Source organism: Chelmon rostratus, chromosome 3 (assembly GCF_017976325.1).
Source record: "Chelmon rostratus isolate fCheRos1 chromosome 3, fCheRos1.pri, whole genome shotgun sequence".
Taxonomy (NCBI): Eukaryota; Metazoa; Chordata; class Actinopteri; order Chaetodontiformes; family Chaetodontidae; genus Chelmon; species Chelmon rostratus.
The window spans coordinates 3228121-3242500 of record NC_055660.1 but is presented as its reverse complement, the minus strand read 5'-3'; the positions used below and the strand labels follow the sequence as shown (position 1 = coordinate 3242500).

General features: G+C 41.9%; 1 protein-coding gene across 4 annotated transcripts in view; it reads left to right on the top strand.

Moving 5' to 3' along the window:
* The window catches only part of inpp4b (inositol polyphosphate-4-phosphatase type II B), a 134474-nt gene that overhangs the window by 51190 nt on the left and 68904 nt on the right, over positions 1 to 14380 (top strand). For all 4 annotated transcript variants that reach the window (XM_041933072.1, XM_041933073.1, XM_041933075.1 and 1 more), the window contains one exon: positions 1689 to 1768. In XM_041933072.1, coding sequence (XP_041789006.1) covers positions 1689 to 1768 — 80 coding nt within the window. The remainder of the gene's footprint in view (positions 1 to 1688; positions 1769 to 14380) is intronic.

Below are 14380 nucleotides of genomic sequence, written 5' to 3'. Positions count from 1 at the left end.
GATTAGAAGTAAAGGTGTAGCCAGATAGCCAAACAATAGAAGAAAAGATTGGGCAAAGGTGAAGAAATACAGCATGCTGGTGAAACTCCAAACAGAACATTTTCTGCCAGAAACTCATCTCAGAAATGTAAAAATCAGTGAGTCATGTTGGCTTTATGATGGGGAATACATTTACTGTATTTCAGGGTGCTGCTTCTAATCAGTCATGCCCTTTTAACCACATTTGCCATGTGACCCTGAGCTCTACGACAGTGTCACATGTCCGCTGTGATGCTCTTTACTGTGTTTCACAGCAGAGATGCACCAGTCCAACCTTTTCTCTCCTGATTGCTCAGCTGCCCTCTGTGACTGAATGGATGTGACCACTGTGGGTTTGTCATGTCACGACTGGAGCTGAAATGATAAAGTCACTCATAGATTAGACAGAAAATGAGTTGGCAACTGTTTTAATAATCAAATACTCACCTCAGGTAATTTTTTAAAGCAAATATGCCAAACATTCTCTGGTTTCAGCTTCTCAAATAAGATGATGTGCTGCTTGATAATCTGATAAAACAAGGACTTTTTAGACACTGTGTATAAGGGACATCCCTGGTCATGACTGATAGCCAGTCTGCTTGATAAGATGGACATTAGGGCCGATACTGATCTGGCGTATCGGATCAGTGCATCCCATTTTCGCAGGCTGACTTTGTTTGCGCTCTGTTCTCTTGAGGTGCAGAGTAAAACTCTATTGAGTGTGTGGAAGCTTTCGGGTGTTTGCTCACAATACCTGGGACTCATTTGCATTCATTACAAAGACGGGCACAATCCTGTTTTCATCTTCAGAGACAGATACAGCCTTTGACATCTATCAAAGGTAAAAGACTGGGTCTAGACACAGATTCTCTTGTTTCTTGTTGTCACTGCAGTGTTGGAAGAACCATCACTGCTTCTGTTATAAAAGCCCGGAAATTAAAAAAAACACTTAAGTCTGGTAGATGAAAGGGCTAGAAGACGTGTTGTAGCATCTTGGAGAGGAGTATAAACAAGCTGCAAGTGCTTTAATTAAGACCTTTTCTTTCCGGTATGATGAAAAATGTAGAATCACCTTTTGTACCTGTTGTTAATTACCTACTCTGGGTTTTAGCTTTGTTCGGCGCAGCCTGTGTCCTTGGCACGGTGTTAGCCCTCCCCTCCTGCAGCACGAGCTAGCATGTTGATGGCGTTACTTGCAGGTGCAGGACCGTTCTGTGTGTGTGTGTGTGGATGTTCCTGCGTCTTGGCATGCAAGTGAGAGAGTGTGTGTGAGAGTGTGTTTTCTACGTATATGGTTCATCTCGCTTCGTTATTGATGGGCTCGTCCCCTACCTCACTCTCCGTGACCCAGTTCTCGTGTGCTGACACCCCCTGTTCACATCACGCCTGCAGCAAACACATGTTGTCAGAGCAGGGAGAAAGGGGAGACAGAGGGTGAGCGAGAGGCTGAAAAGGGGAGCAGATTGTGCGTCCCCTTGCCTTGAGATCACACATTTTTGCTTTATTAGATCACAGGGCTCAAAGTAACACATGACACATTATTTCTGACACTCACCTGTTTGTAACACCTCTTCAAAAGAAGAAAGGACTTGTTCAGTGGTCTCTTTTCGAACAGTTTATTCGCTGTTAAAATGCTTTGCCCAGCAATGTTTTTTCTTATCTGTCCACAGAGCAGCTTCCTGGGTTGTGCCACATTTTCAGTGGGTGATCTGCTGAGGGCTAAAGATGAACGTCTGACCTTGAGTCTCAGGTAAGAGCATGTTTCTGTCATACTCTGTCCATTGCTCTCCGTGTCCCTCCGGGCTAAATAAAATTCTGACTCGAGAGTCCAAAGATTATGCCTCCTCGCACAAGAACTGACAGACCAACTTAAACATCAAACTGAAACGAGTTGAAAAAAGAAACCTTCCCGCAGATGTTGCAGCAGCAGCTTCAGGAGGGTTGCGGTAGCTGCCAGGCTTGTTTGTTTCAGAGATGTTGCGTTAGCGTTTGGGAATACAGTAAACTGATCTGTGTTTTGTTTTTTGTGGTCAGTGGGGATAACTGTCTTTTCAGCTTGTACGAATTGAATGAAAAGGAATACATGTGTTTTGTTCAAAAGACTGGACAGAAATATTTTGTTTTTCAAGGACATATTAAAACAATTTGATATACACATTGGGCCCGAGACTGACCATCATTGAGTAGTAAATCAAAAAAAAGCATTTTTTAAATGTCTGCATGTAAGTATGCTGTGTAAAGGTCAAGAGCATGGATGTGCCTTCTGCTTTTAGTCATTTAGGCTAAAGTATGATAGATACTTGATCAAATCAAGCAGCCAACAGAGAGAAAAAAAAATAAAGTTGGTGTATAACTTAGAGTACCACCTTCCTCAGAGACAGTAGCCCACAGAGAAGACTGGTTGTTTGCCTGCAGTGGGAACGGTCACAAACACCAGATAAGCTGCACATGATAGATGATGTGTCCTTCTTACGAGGCGCTCGACATGATTGCGAAGCACAATGCAGGTCTATAAATATATGGCCACCAAGGCTTGACCAGCACTAAACGGCATGTTGCTGGACGGTTTAGTTATTTTACACACAAAAGGAAGCTGCTTTTTGGTGGAAGGATTGACGCTGACGAGCGCATTCGTGTATTGGTAGAAAATGAGCGTTTCATAATTGTTTCGATACTTTGTGCCACTTCACAGAAAGAGGAAACAGCTCTGACCTGTGACTCGTCAATTGGCTCCATTCTTTGTGTGCGATTTATTGTAAATTCAGCTGAAAGCGTAGGTTTAGGCAGGAATGTGAGTCATTAGTGCCACTCAGATCGGGTGATTACATACTACACGCCTACACAGAACGTTCACATGCTTGACTCGCGCTCATTTATTACTTGTTTTTAATATGATCAATACAAACAACAGCTAGACAACAGTGGATGCTGCTTTTGTTTTGGTGTTAAGTTACTGTTTAAGCTGTTACTATTGCTAACTGCTTCCTGTTGCTAACCACTACTGCTACTGCTGCAGTTCACTGGCCAGCTGCTGGTGCTTTTTAAGCTGATTCATAAGGCATTTCTCAATAACGTGTACATTGTAGTCTATATTTAATCATCTAGTATTTTATTACACAGAGAATGCAGAGACAACACTTAATAAGCCTCAATAAGCTCAGTTTTCTTACATACGAGACAAAGGGGTAATTTTGTCAGTGTTCTTGACTGAAGGCTACATGGAGAGGGTGAACGTCAGATGGGCACCGTACCGACACGCGTATCTGGTCTTGCTTTGGTCAGTAATTCCAGACCTCTTCCTTTTGTCTGCGGCAGTCCGAATATAATTAAGTAAAGCCGTGTGGCGTTTTTTGGAGGTACTGCGTGTCAGCCAGTGGTCAGAATGCTTCTCCACCATCTGTAAACTGTTAGGATCAAAGTGTCTCTGCCTGTCCTGTTTGCATTATCAAACTGAATTTCCCTTTTCCTTCACACTCATAGTTGTGTCTGAAAATATGCCCCTTTGGCAGTTTCTCTCTCTTTTTTATATTATTTTTTCTGTTCTCTTTTGTTATGCTTTTCATCTCCTGTAGGTGTGCCGGGTCACTGGGTATAATTGTATCTTGCACGATTGAGGATATGAGGTGCAGAATAGAGACGCCCCCCAGCCCCATCTGTTTGCACATTCGTGTGTGTGTGCGTGCACACTTTGATGCAGATGTTGGTCTTGTCATTTTCCTCTCCTGTAGTCACACTGCATTGTTGTGTTTCTGGTTCCTTTTGTTGTTTGGTCGTGTATTTTTTTTTTCCTGAGGATAACATGAAGTCCTCCCATGATACTTACAATGCTGCCACAAGGCTTTTTAATAACAGGGAAAAAATCTGCACTCTAAAATGTCAACAGTTTCCTTCAGCAGTTGCTGTTACTATACTAACTTTATTACTATTACTATTACTGTAGCACTGTAGCTCTCTCCACCCACACATACTATATGCTACATGTTCAGCAACATTCATTAGAGAAGTGATTCCCAACGTGGAGGTCAGGGCTCTCAAGAAAAACTATTAACAAGGTAGGAAAGCAGAAAAAAAGCAGATTTCTGCCACACAAATCATTGATTTTTTTTTTCCAGACTTTGCACTGATATTTGCTTTTTATTTAACCTCCTCATGCCTTTAGATTATTTTGATAAAACAAGAAGAAAAATATATTCAGGTGAACGGGTCACAAACTAGAAGGCAACCAGTGACAAACAGCTGGAAAAGGACAATCCTTCATTTTGAGGGATCGTCATCATCCAAAAAGCCTGGGGCGTCTTGTTTTGGGGTTTATTAAAAATCAATACAGTAAATTCGGAAAGCCACTCACTGTTGTCTGTAAGGTTTGAAGTACACCACAAAAAATGTGTCACTTTGTTGTTCAGTGATCTGATGCTGTTTAATGATAAAAGACTATTCAAGCATGACAGGCTAGAGAATGAGCCGTTATTGGGCCAAATAGTGACAGGTACCATATTTAAAATCTTCTCTACACAAACAGACGTAGAGAAAGTTAGAGTGGCCTGAAGAGCTGTTGCTGGTGTGGTGTTGCAGACTAAATGTGTTACACTGCAGAGTCAGTGATGCATGTGTAACACTTACGGACACGCAGAGGAGGCTGTCTTGATTCGGTTTGCTGTTTGCTCGTTGGTTCATCCAGTGAGAAAACATTTCAAAGATGAGCAGCTTTTCATGAGCATGTATGATTCATTCTGGGCTGTTTGACCTGTGGATGAGCCTATGATTCACAGTTGAAATTAGTTCTGCTGGCCAAGCAGCTCGGATGCCGCGGAGCTGACATGGACAGGAGCGCAGTTCATTCTGCCCGTTAAGGAACAGATGCTTTATTTTAATACAAAGCTCTAATCCCCCCCCTCAGTTAGCTGTTGCAGAAAGTCAGTTAATTTGAGTTGACTTAGGTCAGCAGAGGGAAAGTGGGACTACTTTATTTCCATGAGGCAAGGATTGCTTCCCTTCAGTGAATCTCAAAACCAATATGACTTTGACCAGCTTCTCTTCATAAGCTGTAGATTTACATTGGTGCTGAGCATATGTAGAGAGGAAATTGGTACTGTATTTGACCAGCGCCAGTGTGTGTCTGTCCTTTTACTCTGGCCTTTCAGTAAAGTTCACTCTGCTACAGGGCTGTCCACCTCAAAGCTCATTCTTTATTCCCATGAATTCTCTTTGCATTTCAGCTCCTCTGTCAGCTCGCACGCTCACTTTCATGTGTGGCTGGTTAGGATGTTTGTCACGGATTGTTTTTGTTTCCTATATGGCACGACTGGTTTGATTTGGGTCACTTTTTTGAAGGTTCCTGACAGCGTTGCGTTGAATGAGTGGGAGTGGTGGATACATGGACTCAGCCCTTGTGCACATCCGTCTCTTTTGTCGGCACCAGAAACCATTGAAGTGGTGATGATGAGAAAACCTTACGTTCCAGCAGCTCTGGCATGAACAAAAAGCACACCAAGGTGCTCACACTCACCAGCATGCAAACAGAGGCAGCACACATGCCTCTACTGAGCCCAAACTCACAACCAAAGAAAAAGGCTAGTTGGAGAATTGAGTTGTTTCTTTGAAGTCTGGATCTTTATTAATCAAAGAGCAGGTATCTGACATAAAGAGAATTATTGATGATTTGTTTGATCAGCTCACAGAGTCAGCTCAGGTTGACCTGACAAAAACTACATGTAGAATATCTTATTTAAAGGCTGCAGTCTTTTTGAATTTGTTAGTAAAGATGGGAATGAATTTAGACAAAACTGAAAGCAGGAAGCTGAAGAGAGGGAATGTATCACCAGTGTCTGTGTGCTGATTTACATGAAAAAGTCTGAACAGGAGATAAAAACTCATAACTCAATTCATTTGAAAGTAAATTAGGTAGCAACAAAGATCACTGTGTGATCCAAGGTCAGGTTTTAGGTAGCTGCCATGATATCTAGTAAACATACTACATCTGCATGCAGGTGTGTACAGTATTAGGGATGTCAATAGTTATCCATTAATCAGTCAGCCACAGAGAATATCTTTGGTCAGTTATGCATGTTGGTCTGTAGGTTAGTTTGCATACACACACACACTCATACACTGCTAACAGCTTTACTTAGCCTGGGGCTAACAGCTCCCTTAGCCTGGGGCTAAGTGCAGTGTGAAAAGCCTATGAGGCAAAAAATGAAGCACGCTAAACGAAGCTCGGTGTGGGAAGATTTCCTCCAGTAAGGCAACAAAGTCAATGTAAATTATGTGATGCCACTCTTCCAGTAGTAGTAGTTGAAAACACCACCTGGCTGCGAGGATGGCTCGCAAACAACGGTCACATCACTGCTAACCAATCATGCCATTGAGAGCTACTCTGCCTGAACGCACTGAAAAACACTATGAGGAGAGGAAGGATGAGCTAAACGTCAAGCTAGCCAGGGCGGAGAAGCTTGCTCTGACCACCGACTGCTGGAATCTCTCGACTAATGTTTTTTGAGGATGTACTCGCATCGGAGCAGCGTGTCCTCAGTGTTTTCCTACCTCTGGTCATGCCTCCGACAAATCAGATCCAGCCTCCTCACAGCAGCGTGTTTACTGCAGCGTGGTTGTAACATTAAAGCTGCATCATGTCCAATGTTTTAGAATGTATGTGTCTATTTCTGAGTATGCTTGTGCATTTTAAGTTATATATGCACAACAGAGATACACAACACAGATAATCATAGCACAGTTATGGCCTTGAATGGTTAATTGTTGTATTCAGCCATGATGCCTCAAACAGTGAAAGCCAGGCGTTTTAATAGAGCAACACTGCTGCAGTGCATTCGTGCTGTCTGTCTGCAGTTGGGTGCTGAGCAGGTAGTTGTATTGTGGATTTATCAGAACTTTTTCACTAAAATTAGCTGCCTGCTTTACCAAACCAAACAGCTGAAAGATGCTAAAACGTTGTGAAGAGCTGAGAGTTTTCACTGCCAGCGACCCCTTTTCACATTACATATCATCATTTTTGCCCAGCATTAATTTAATGACTAGTGTAGCTTTAACCAACAGTGCAATCACCGTTAACCTTCCTCCACACTAAATATGCTGTCACAATATAGGAGTGTGCGCAGTGACCTCCATGCTGCCTTTGCCCTGGTACCTGCACAGAGCTTGTAGTAAATCTCTCTCTGGTTGTGTGTTATATGGACTTGGACTCCTTGCCTGATTCCCTTGTGGCCATTACTCATACGGACTGAAGGAGCTACTGTACCTCAGAAATGCCCCCATATCTTGGCTGAGTGATGCATCACAGAGACATACTGAGTCAGAAGTGTTTGTTTACAAAGCAATAACTGCTATCATAATTGGGTTCTTAACCATCTACTGGTTGAAAACATGGATGCATACAGTACATAATCTGTGCAATTTACTGCAGCATCATGCTGACCAACAGTCTTAGGGTTTGCATTTAAGCATTGTAGTCATTAATAGTGATGTAACAAGGGATTTAAATGGTTTGCTCTTTATAAAATGTAATTTATTCTTGTTTTTTTTGCATTTTGTTTCAAACTCAAGTGATGAATCCATTTGGATCAGGTTTTTTATCCAGCCTCGCCACAAGCTCTGCAGACATTTTTCTTACTGAATACCTTGAGAAGGCTTGTACCTGTTTCTCCCTCCAGGATGGGGTTCGGCTTTCTTTGCAGGCACGCACATTCTAAATCTAGCATGGTTTAAATGGGTACCCAGGACGAGCAGCACAACCAGTGTGCTACAGGAGCTAGAAGGATGTCAGCACTGCAGAGGTCTCTCAATAATGCATGTTATGTATACACATGGGAGGAAAAATTATTATCTCAAAAATGGGAGGCGAGCCTCCTTCACCCCACCACAGAAGAAAATTGTTCTGCCTAAATGTGACAAGGATTAAGAACACAGTGTTGTATGCAGAAGTGTATGTGAGTGCACATTAAGATTATACAGTATAAGCACGTGTTTGCCGAAGTAGCGACACACTCTCCAGTTTTATTTTGCTATTTCAGCCCTGCTGAAAGCTTCCTGTTCTCTTGCCCTCTCAGCCTCTCGCACTGTAGTTCCCTTTTGCTCTTCTTGTTATCGCAAAAAACTTTATACACTCAGCCGGAGAGGCACTCTGTGACCCAGTTCTACAGCACAGTTTGAGATTTGATTTTGATATGAATTTGTATGCTTGTGTTAGTGTGAGTGCGGGTGTGTGTGCACATGTGTGTGCATCAGAGATTTACCATGGCGAGGCTACATTATCTCAGACCAGTGCCTCTGCTGCCTGGCTTCATGGCTTATTCATCCATTCCCATTGGATAGACCCTCTCTTTACTGTCCCACCAGTAACAGTTTAGCCTGCTATCATGATAACACCGTTTTGCCACCCCAGATCCTTCGCTATCGGCCTGTCCCAATTCTCGCACTTATCCACAGACAGCCAACTCTCCCTTACACTGTATCCCCTGTGACTGATTTTATCAGAGCCTGACTAAAAGCCTAAAGATCAACTATCTGATCCAGTTATAGTAAAAAAAAAATTGTACGTGCCTGTGGCTATAAGTATGGGTTTGTGTGTACTTGTATAAATCATGTTGTGGCGACATTAATCTTTCCACACAGTCATTATAGGGATAAAGAGTTTGTCCCCACATGAGGTCGTTGTCCCCCTTAGTCACAACAACAGCATTTTGTGTGTATTTGGTTGAGGAATGCTTCATGTCTGAGGGGAATTCTAAATTAATGATCTCCACAGTGTAAACGGCATGACACACGTCATGCAGTATTTAAATAACAACTTCTGTGTGTATATGTGGGCATGTGTGCCAGATCTGCAGCAGTCTCACTAATTACACCACTCTGCAAGGTGATTCTTCCTCCCTCCCTCGTGACGGTCACACACACTCACACATGTGTCGCCATTTTTTACTCTGTAGTCATTTAACTGCTCAATTTAAACCAGAGGAATAATTAGTCTGGAAAAAAAGGGAAAATGAAGTGAAGTAAGGAGGATAATTATTAAACATGTAAATGTTTTTATTTGTGCTGTTTTGTCAGTGTAGCAGTGAATAGAGGAACATATGCACTGAACCGCTTCCAGTCGGGGATACTGAAGGACACTTAAGGCCACGGCGTTTCAGTGTGTGGCTGGTGGGAAATGCTTTATCTGAAGTTTGCACATTGAGCGGACTATTGGAAGCAAGTGCGTGCGTGCATATGCCTACTTTCGGGCACGCATGTCAGACTAAAGATCAGTTGGGGACAGCTGGTGCAGCTGGGGACGCAGCTTTTGTCCCCAGTTGAAAGACAACGGGTCAGCAGTTAAGATTAGGCTTATCTTAAGGTTATGCAAGTAATAGTTAGGGTTAGGGTAAGTCTCTAAGAAATGCGTCTCAGTCTGTGTGTGTGTGTGTGTGTGTGTGTGTGTGTGTGTGTGTGTGTGTGTGAGGAATCACATCACCTTGCGTGCAAGCAAACAATGCAGGATAACCATGCATGCACATACAGGATTGCCCCACATACAGTATGGTAATGCTAACACACACAACCACACATCACATATGTATGTGAAGGAGGAAGGAAATGAACTCAGTTGGGCTGAAATAAATGCACATATGGCCTCCTCATTTTTCCTCCTTCAATAGTAAAAATGCCTCTTTTCCACACGGTTCTTCTGCATAATCTGTGAGGTCCCCCAGGCTTTAAGGCTCATGGGCAGAATATGAAAATAACTAACTCGGCCAATGCCCTGCCGTGGCAACAAATTGCAACTCTGAGAACAAAATGGGGTGTAAAAGGAAATACTGTATTGACAAGCCGCTTTATTTACCTGCCATGACTAATTCCAATCTCAATAAAAATCAGGGATAACCCCAAGCATAGGATAGAGTTAACCCAACATCCATATTAAATAAGGTAATAGTCTCATGGTAGGATCTATTAGACTGGATCAATCATTCATCAGGTTCTTCCTATAGCGCCGCTCTTTGCAACATAACACATAAACGTAGGTCGAAGAGATGGGAAAATGAGATGTGTTAGGAGCCAAAGATGGGGGAGAGAGATTTAATAAATCTGGTCCGACGTGGTGCTGAGGCATGCTAGGGGCGCAGCTCACTAAGTGATGAGAGGATGATAATGAGGACAAAATGGAGAGAGGAAGAGGGGAAGAGAGTAGGTGTATAAAATCATGTCTCACAGGTTTATGTTTGTTTTTTTCATGCCATCCTCTATTTTTGCTCTGAGATTAAATTGTGGTGTTCCATCATTCAAGCACCCTGCTGGGGCAATGTAAGAGGGAGAGAGAGCAATGCAATCTTTCCTTTTGCTCCAACTCCAATATGTGCACCGTAGAAGGTGAAGTCATATATAATATCCTGTCTGCCGTGCTGTTTAATATCATCCTCAATAATGCAATGCAGTGTCCATTTGTAGGCGTATAATGGCTTTAAATATTCAAATGTTTGCATTTCTTGCAGGGTGCATTGCACAATAACGTGCTGCTTCATTTCCCTCTAAACCTCATTAATTAGGGGGTGTATAGAACACTCTAAATTCATGTTAGTGCTAAATTGCCAATTGCATATATTGCATCACTTAGTAAGGTCAAAACAGAAATACAGACACTGACATGGAGCGGTGTGCTTGTACATGCACACCAGCTCTCTTCTTCAAGCTCTACCAGAGATACACTCATCCGGTAGCTTTCAATTTATCTCATCTCTGTGAAGTTTAGATCTGCAGATCCTTTCACTTTTCATGTCCCTCCTGGTTGAATGTGGTGATATTGGAGCCGACCGGTGGTGTGAAAAGTTTAACAAAGCATGAAGATGACAAATATGAATGTGAGATAACATCCATGCCCACCAGAAAGGCAACTTTACATGAACACCAGACCAGTGGTTGTACCATGGTGTGCAAAGGTAAGATTTTAATTAGATGTTACTTTTTTTTTAAGTAAATTATAAATCAATATTGAAAATACTGAAAAAAAGTAAATCCAATTCACTTTTTTAAAGCACATATAGCCCAGGCTTTGTTGCTGTATTTGTTTTGGTGTCTGATTCCACTAACTTTGGGAAATCTCAGGAGTCACCAGCTCATTGCTGTTTGGAGCATCTCAGCAAACAAGAATAACTCACATATTTTGGACTTGTGTTTGTCCAATCATGCATGCTGCATATTCACTGTGACAAGAATCCTCCATTAGCATAACAACAAGCTCATGCTGACTCATAATGTTGACACTGTTTGGAGTAAACTGTGTGTTAGGCTGCAGTGCAGGGGTACGCTGCTCGGGAGTATTCCTGTTATTTTGTTCGCCCACATTTGCATGAATGGTCACTGAGGTCTGGTCGGTCAGTGTGTGTGTGTGTGTGTGTGAGAGAGAGCTTAAGGAATTGAGATGTGTGCATAAATTTGGTGTTTCAGACGTTTGCATCTGTGTGTGGCCAAATCCTCCATTAAATAGCCTTCATGTTTTAGTAATGAGGCCTGTGTCTTTGCAAAGTCCAAAATGAGACTACCTTCATTTTAGTGAAGGTCAAGGTCAAATATTGCTGCCTTAGTCCAGTAATAACACACTGCACCATGAAATTGTGTCTTACTGTATTTATGTGCCTCGACTTCTTTTTATTCTCCTTCAGAGAAAGAGGCAGAGAGATAACCACTCAACGGTTAGGAAAAAGATATTTCCTGCCTAAAGTTTTGGCTTCTTTGCACTTCTCTTTTCATGTCCAGGGAAGGAAGAAGTACAGAGGTTCTGTTATTATAACAGTATACATATACTCCACTATTTGCATAAAGTTCACATTCCTATACTGCTCCATGTTTGTCTGCAGTGATATCTTTCAGGAAGACGCATAACTTACAGAACCGATCCTGATGTCTTTTTAGTAACCTGAGAGGCAGCGCATCCAGAATGTTAACTACCTGCCTTGTCTATACCAATGACCTGTATCAACACAGCTCTGAAATCCCTTTCTTTCACTGAGAAGGGGAGCAGAGCTGCGTGCTGCCTGCCGTAACCTGATTTGAAAGGTGAGTTTTGATAGCAGAGTTATGGCTGACCTTTCTTATCATGTTTTTTAAAGTGACTTTGACTCAGTTAGGGAGCCTTAGCCTTAGACTCACCTGGCTGTTATGAAACCAATCTGTCCACTGCACACATTTTGTTTCAGTTCTCTCCCTGTTATGTTTGGATGTGACTGTAAAACTTGTTTTCATGTCATTTCTACACATGACTTTGAACTGTTAATGTTCTGTACAATGGAATAAAAAGCCATCAACTGTATCTACATCTTCCTGGTGGGCCAGAGACCATTTAGCTTATTATAGTTATATAGTCACATGGCACATGGGTCCAGAGTAATAAAATCTCATTATCATTGAAATTTGGCCATTTTAATGATCATTTGGTCTGTGATCCCCTGACTTCTCATCTAGTGCCATCAGCATTAATAAACATGTCCTCTTTTTCGGCAGTGGATTAGTACATACAATACCTTATTCCACAAAGTTTGCCCGCTGCGTGCAAACATTTCCAAACAAGCAGACAGCAGTTTTCTGAAATGTTCTTGAGTCCAGGTATTAATCTCCAATCATGTGTTAACAAAGTGGTGAACCTCGCTCCATCCTCCCTGTGAACCACTGAGCCTGTGTGTTGTTTCCAGTTCAGTATATATCAAAACAGATCAGCAAATTATGAAATTCAGTTTTATTTGTGTGTCCCAGCTTCTTTGGAATAAGGGTCGTGGTTAGCATGCTAATGTTAGCTTGCTAATGTTAGCATTCCGCTCATAACATAGCGGACATAACATCCCCCCCCCTCACAGCAACTTTCACATTTTCTTGCCTACTGGTGACAAGGATCTGTTCATCCCCATGGTAATGCTTAGTGTGTTTCAGGTTTTATTTGCAATCCCTACCTGCTGGTCAGTACTTTGTACAATCTTGACACAGCAGACTTTTCCAGCATTTGTGTTGTATTGAGATGCTTGCATTTTCTGAGCAAGTGTATTTGCCACCTGTAAAGCTCTTTACAAACAGAATCTAGCTGTGAGCTTTTCATCACACGCAAACATTTTCTCAAGCAGTTGTATGCACCCAGACACCCACACACAAACAGATGTAGTCTAATAAGCAGCTGATCCTTCGTTTTGAAGTGGCTATTGACCTGTCCTTGGCACGTCCATTGAAGACTTACATGTTATGTTATTTTTGAATGTTACTGTAGAGCTTCATTGTGAGATTCTGTGTTGTGAAACATGTTGCTCTACAGTCCTGCAGCTATTTCACTTTACAATTCTCTTTCTAAACATGGAAAGTCTTTCTGTGGAAAGATCTCTGTATATCATTCATATCTAAGTAAGGCAGTGATGTAAGGAACAGACCAGACTACTGAAAGCTACCAAACACACACACAGACTAATTTATACCAACATACAGACTTTATTCTTGATAGTCTTTAAGAGCACATATCAAATTACTGTGTTTATACAGTGGACAATACACTGAGCACAAGGGGAAGCACAGTTAGAGTTGTGTCACTAAGCAACTCTATAACTCCCACAAGAATTAATATCTGTGTCTGGGCTTTATATCACGGTGTGTGTGTGTGTATGTGTGTGGGTATATATATATATATATATATATATATATATATATATATATATATAGGGTTGGTGGTTGGTTACTTGATTGGCTTCAAATGTGACTTAACGTTCACACAGTTTCTCGCATTTGCTAACACCAAACCCAACAGGCTAACCAGCAAAATAAACAGCAAAGGGACAAAAAATGGCAAAACATAAAGTTCAGAGTTTGAGTCGGCGGAGTCTGTGCTGATCCATCCTTGAGCTTCAGTTTGGAAATAGCAGACTCAAAGTTCACTTACTAGCTTTTTCTGGAGCTTTTACTGTTAAAGAATGATGATGAAAATCACGTGACATGATTAAAAGAAAAACTAGTAAGTGGACCTTAAGTCGTTTTGTCTGAGAAATGATTTAGTGTTATTTCTGTTTAATTTTAGGGAATTGCCAAGATGCTGGGTACAAATTTGGAGTGATTGGCTGCTCTGAGATTTAATCCAAAATTGTGGAGCTAAGATTTCAATGGCACAGTCATCATCAGCTTTTATACGGCTAACAGTCCTGCTCTGCACTTCTGGTGTGAGCTCCATTACACTGCAATCACCACCACTCTCACTTTTCATGTGCTGTGCTGTAGCTCTCACACAGACTCTCAGACACATGCATGAACATAGTGTTGTTTGCATGCAGCATCCCATCAATTCCACAGTGAAAGCTGTATGGGGTCACAGATAAAGGCTTGTTAGTGCTTCCTCCCCTGAGGCTGACAA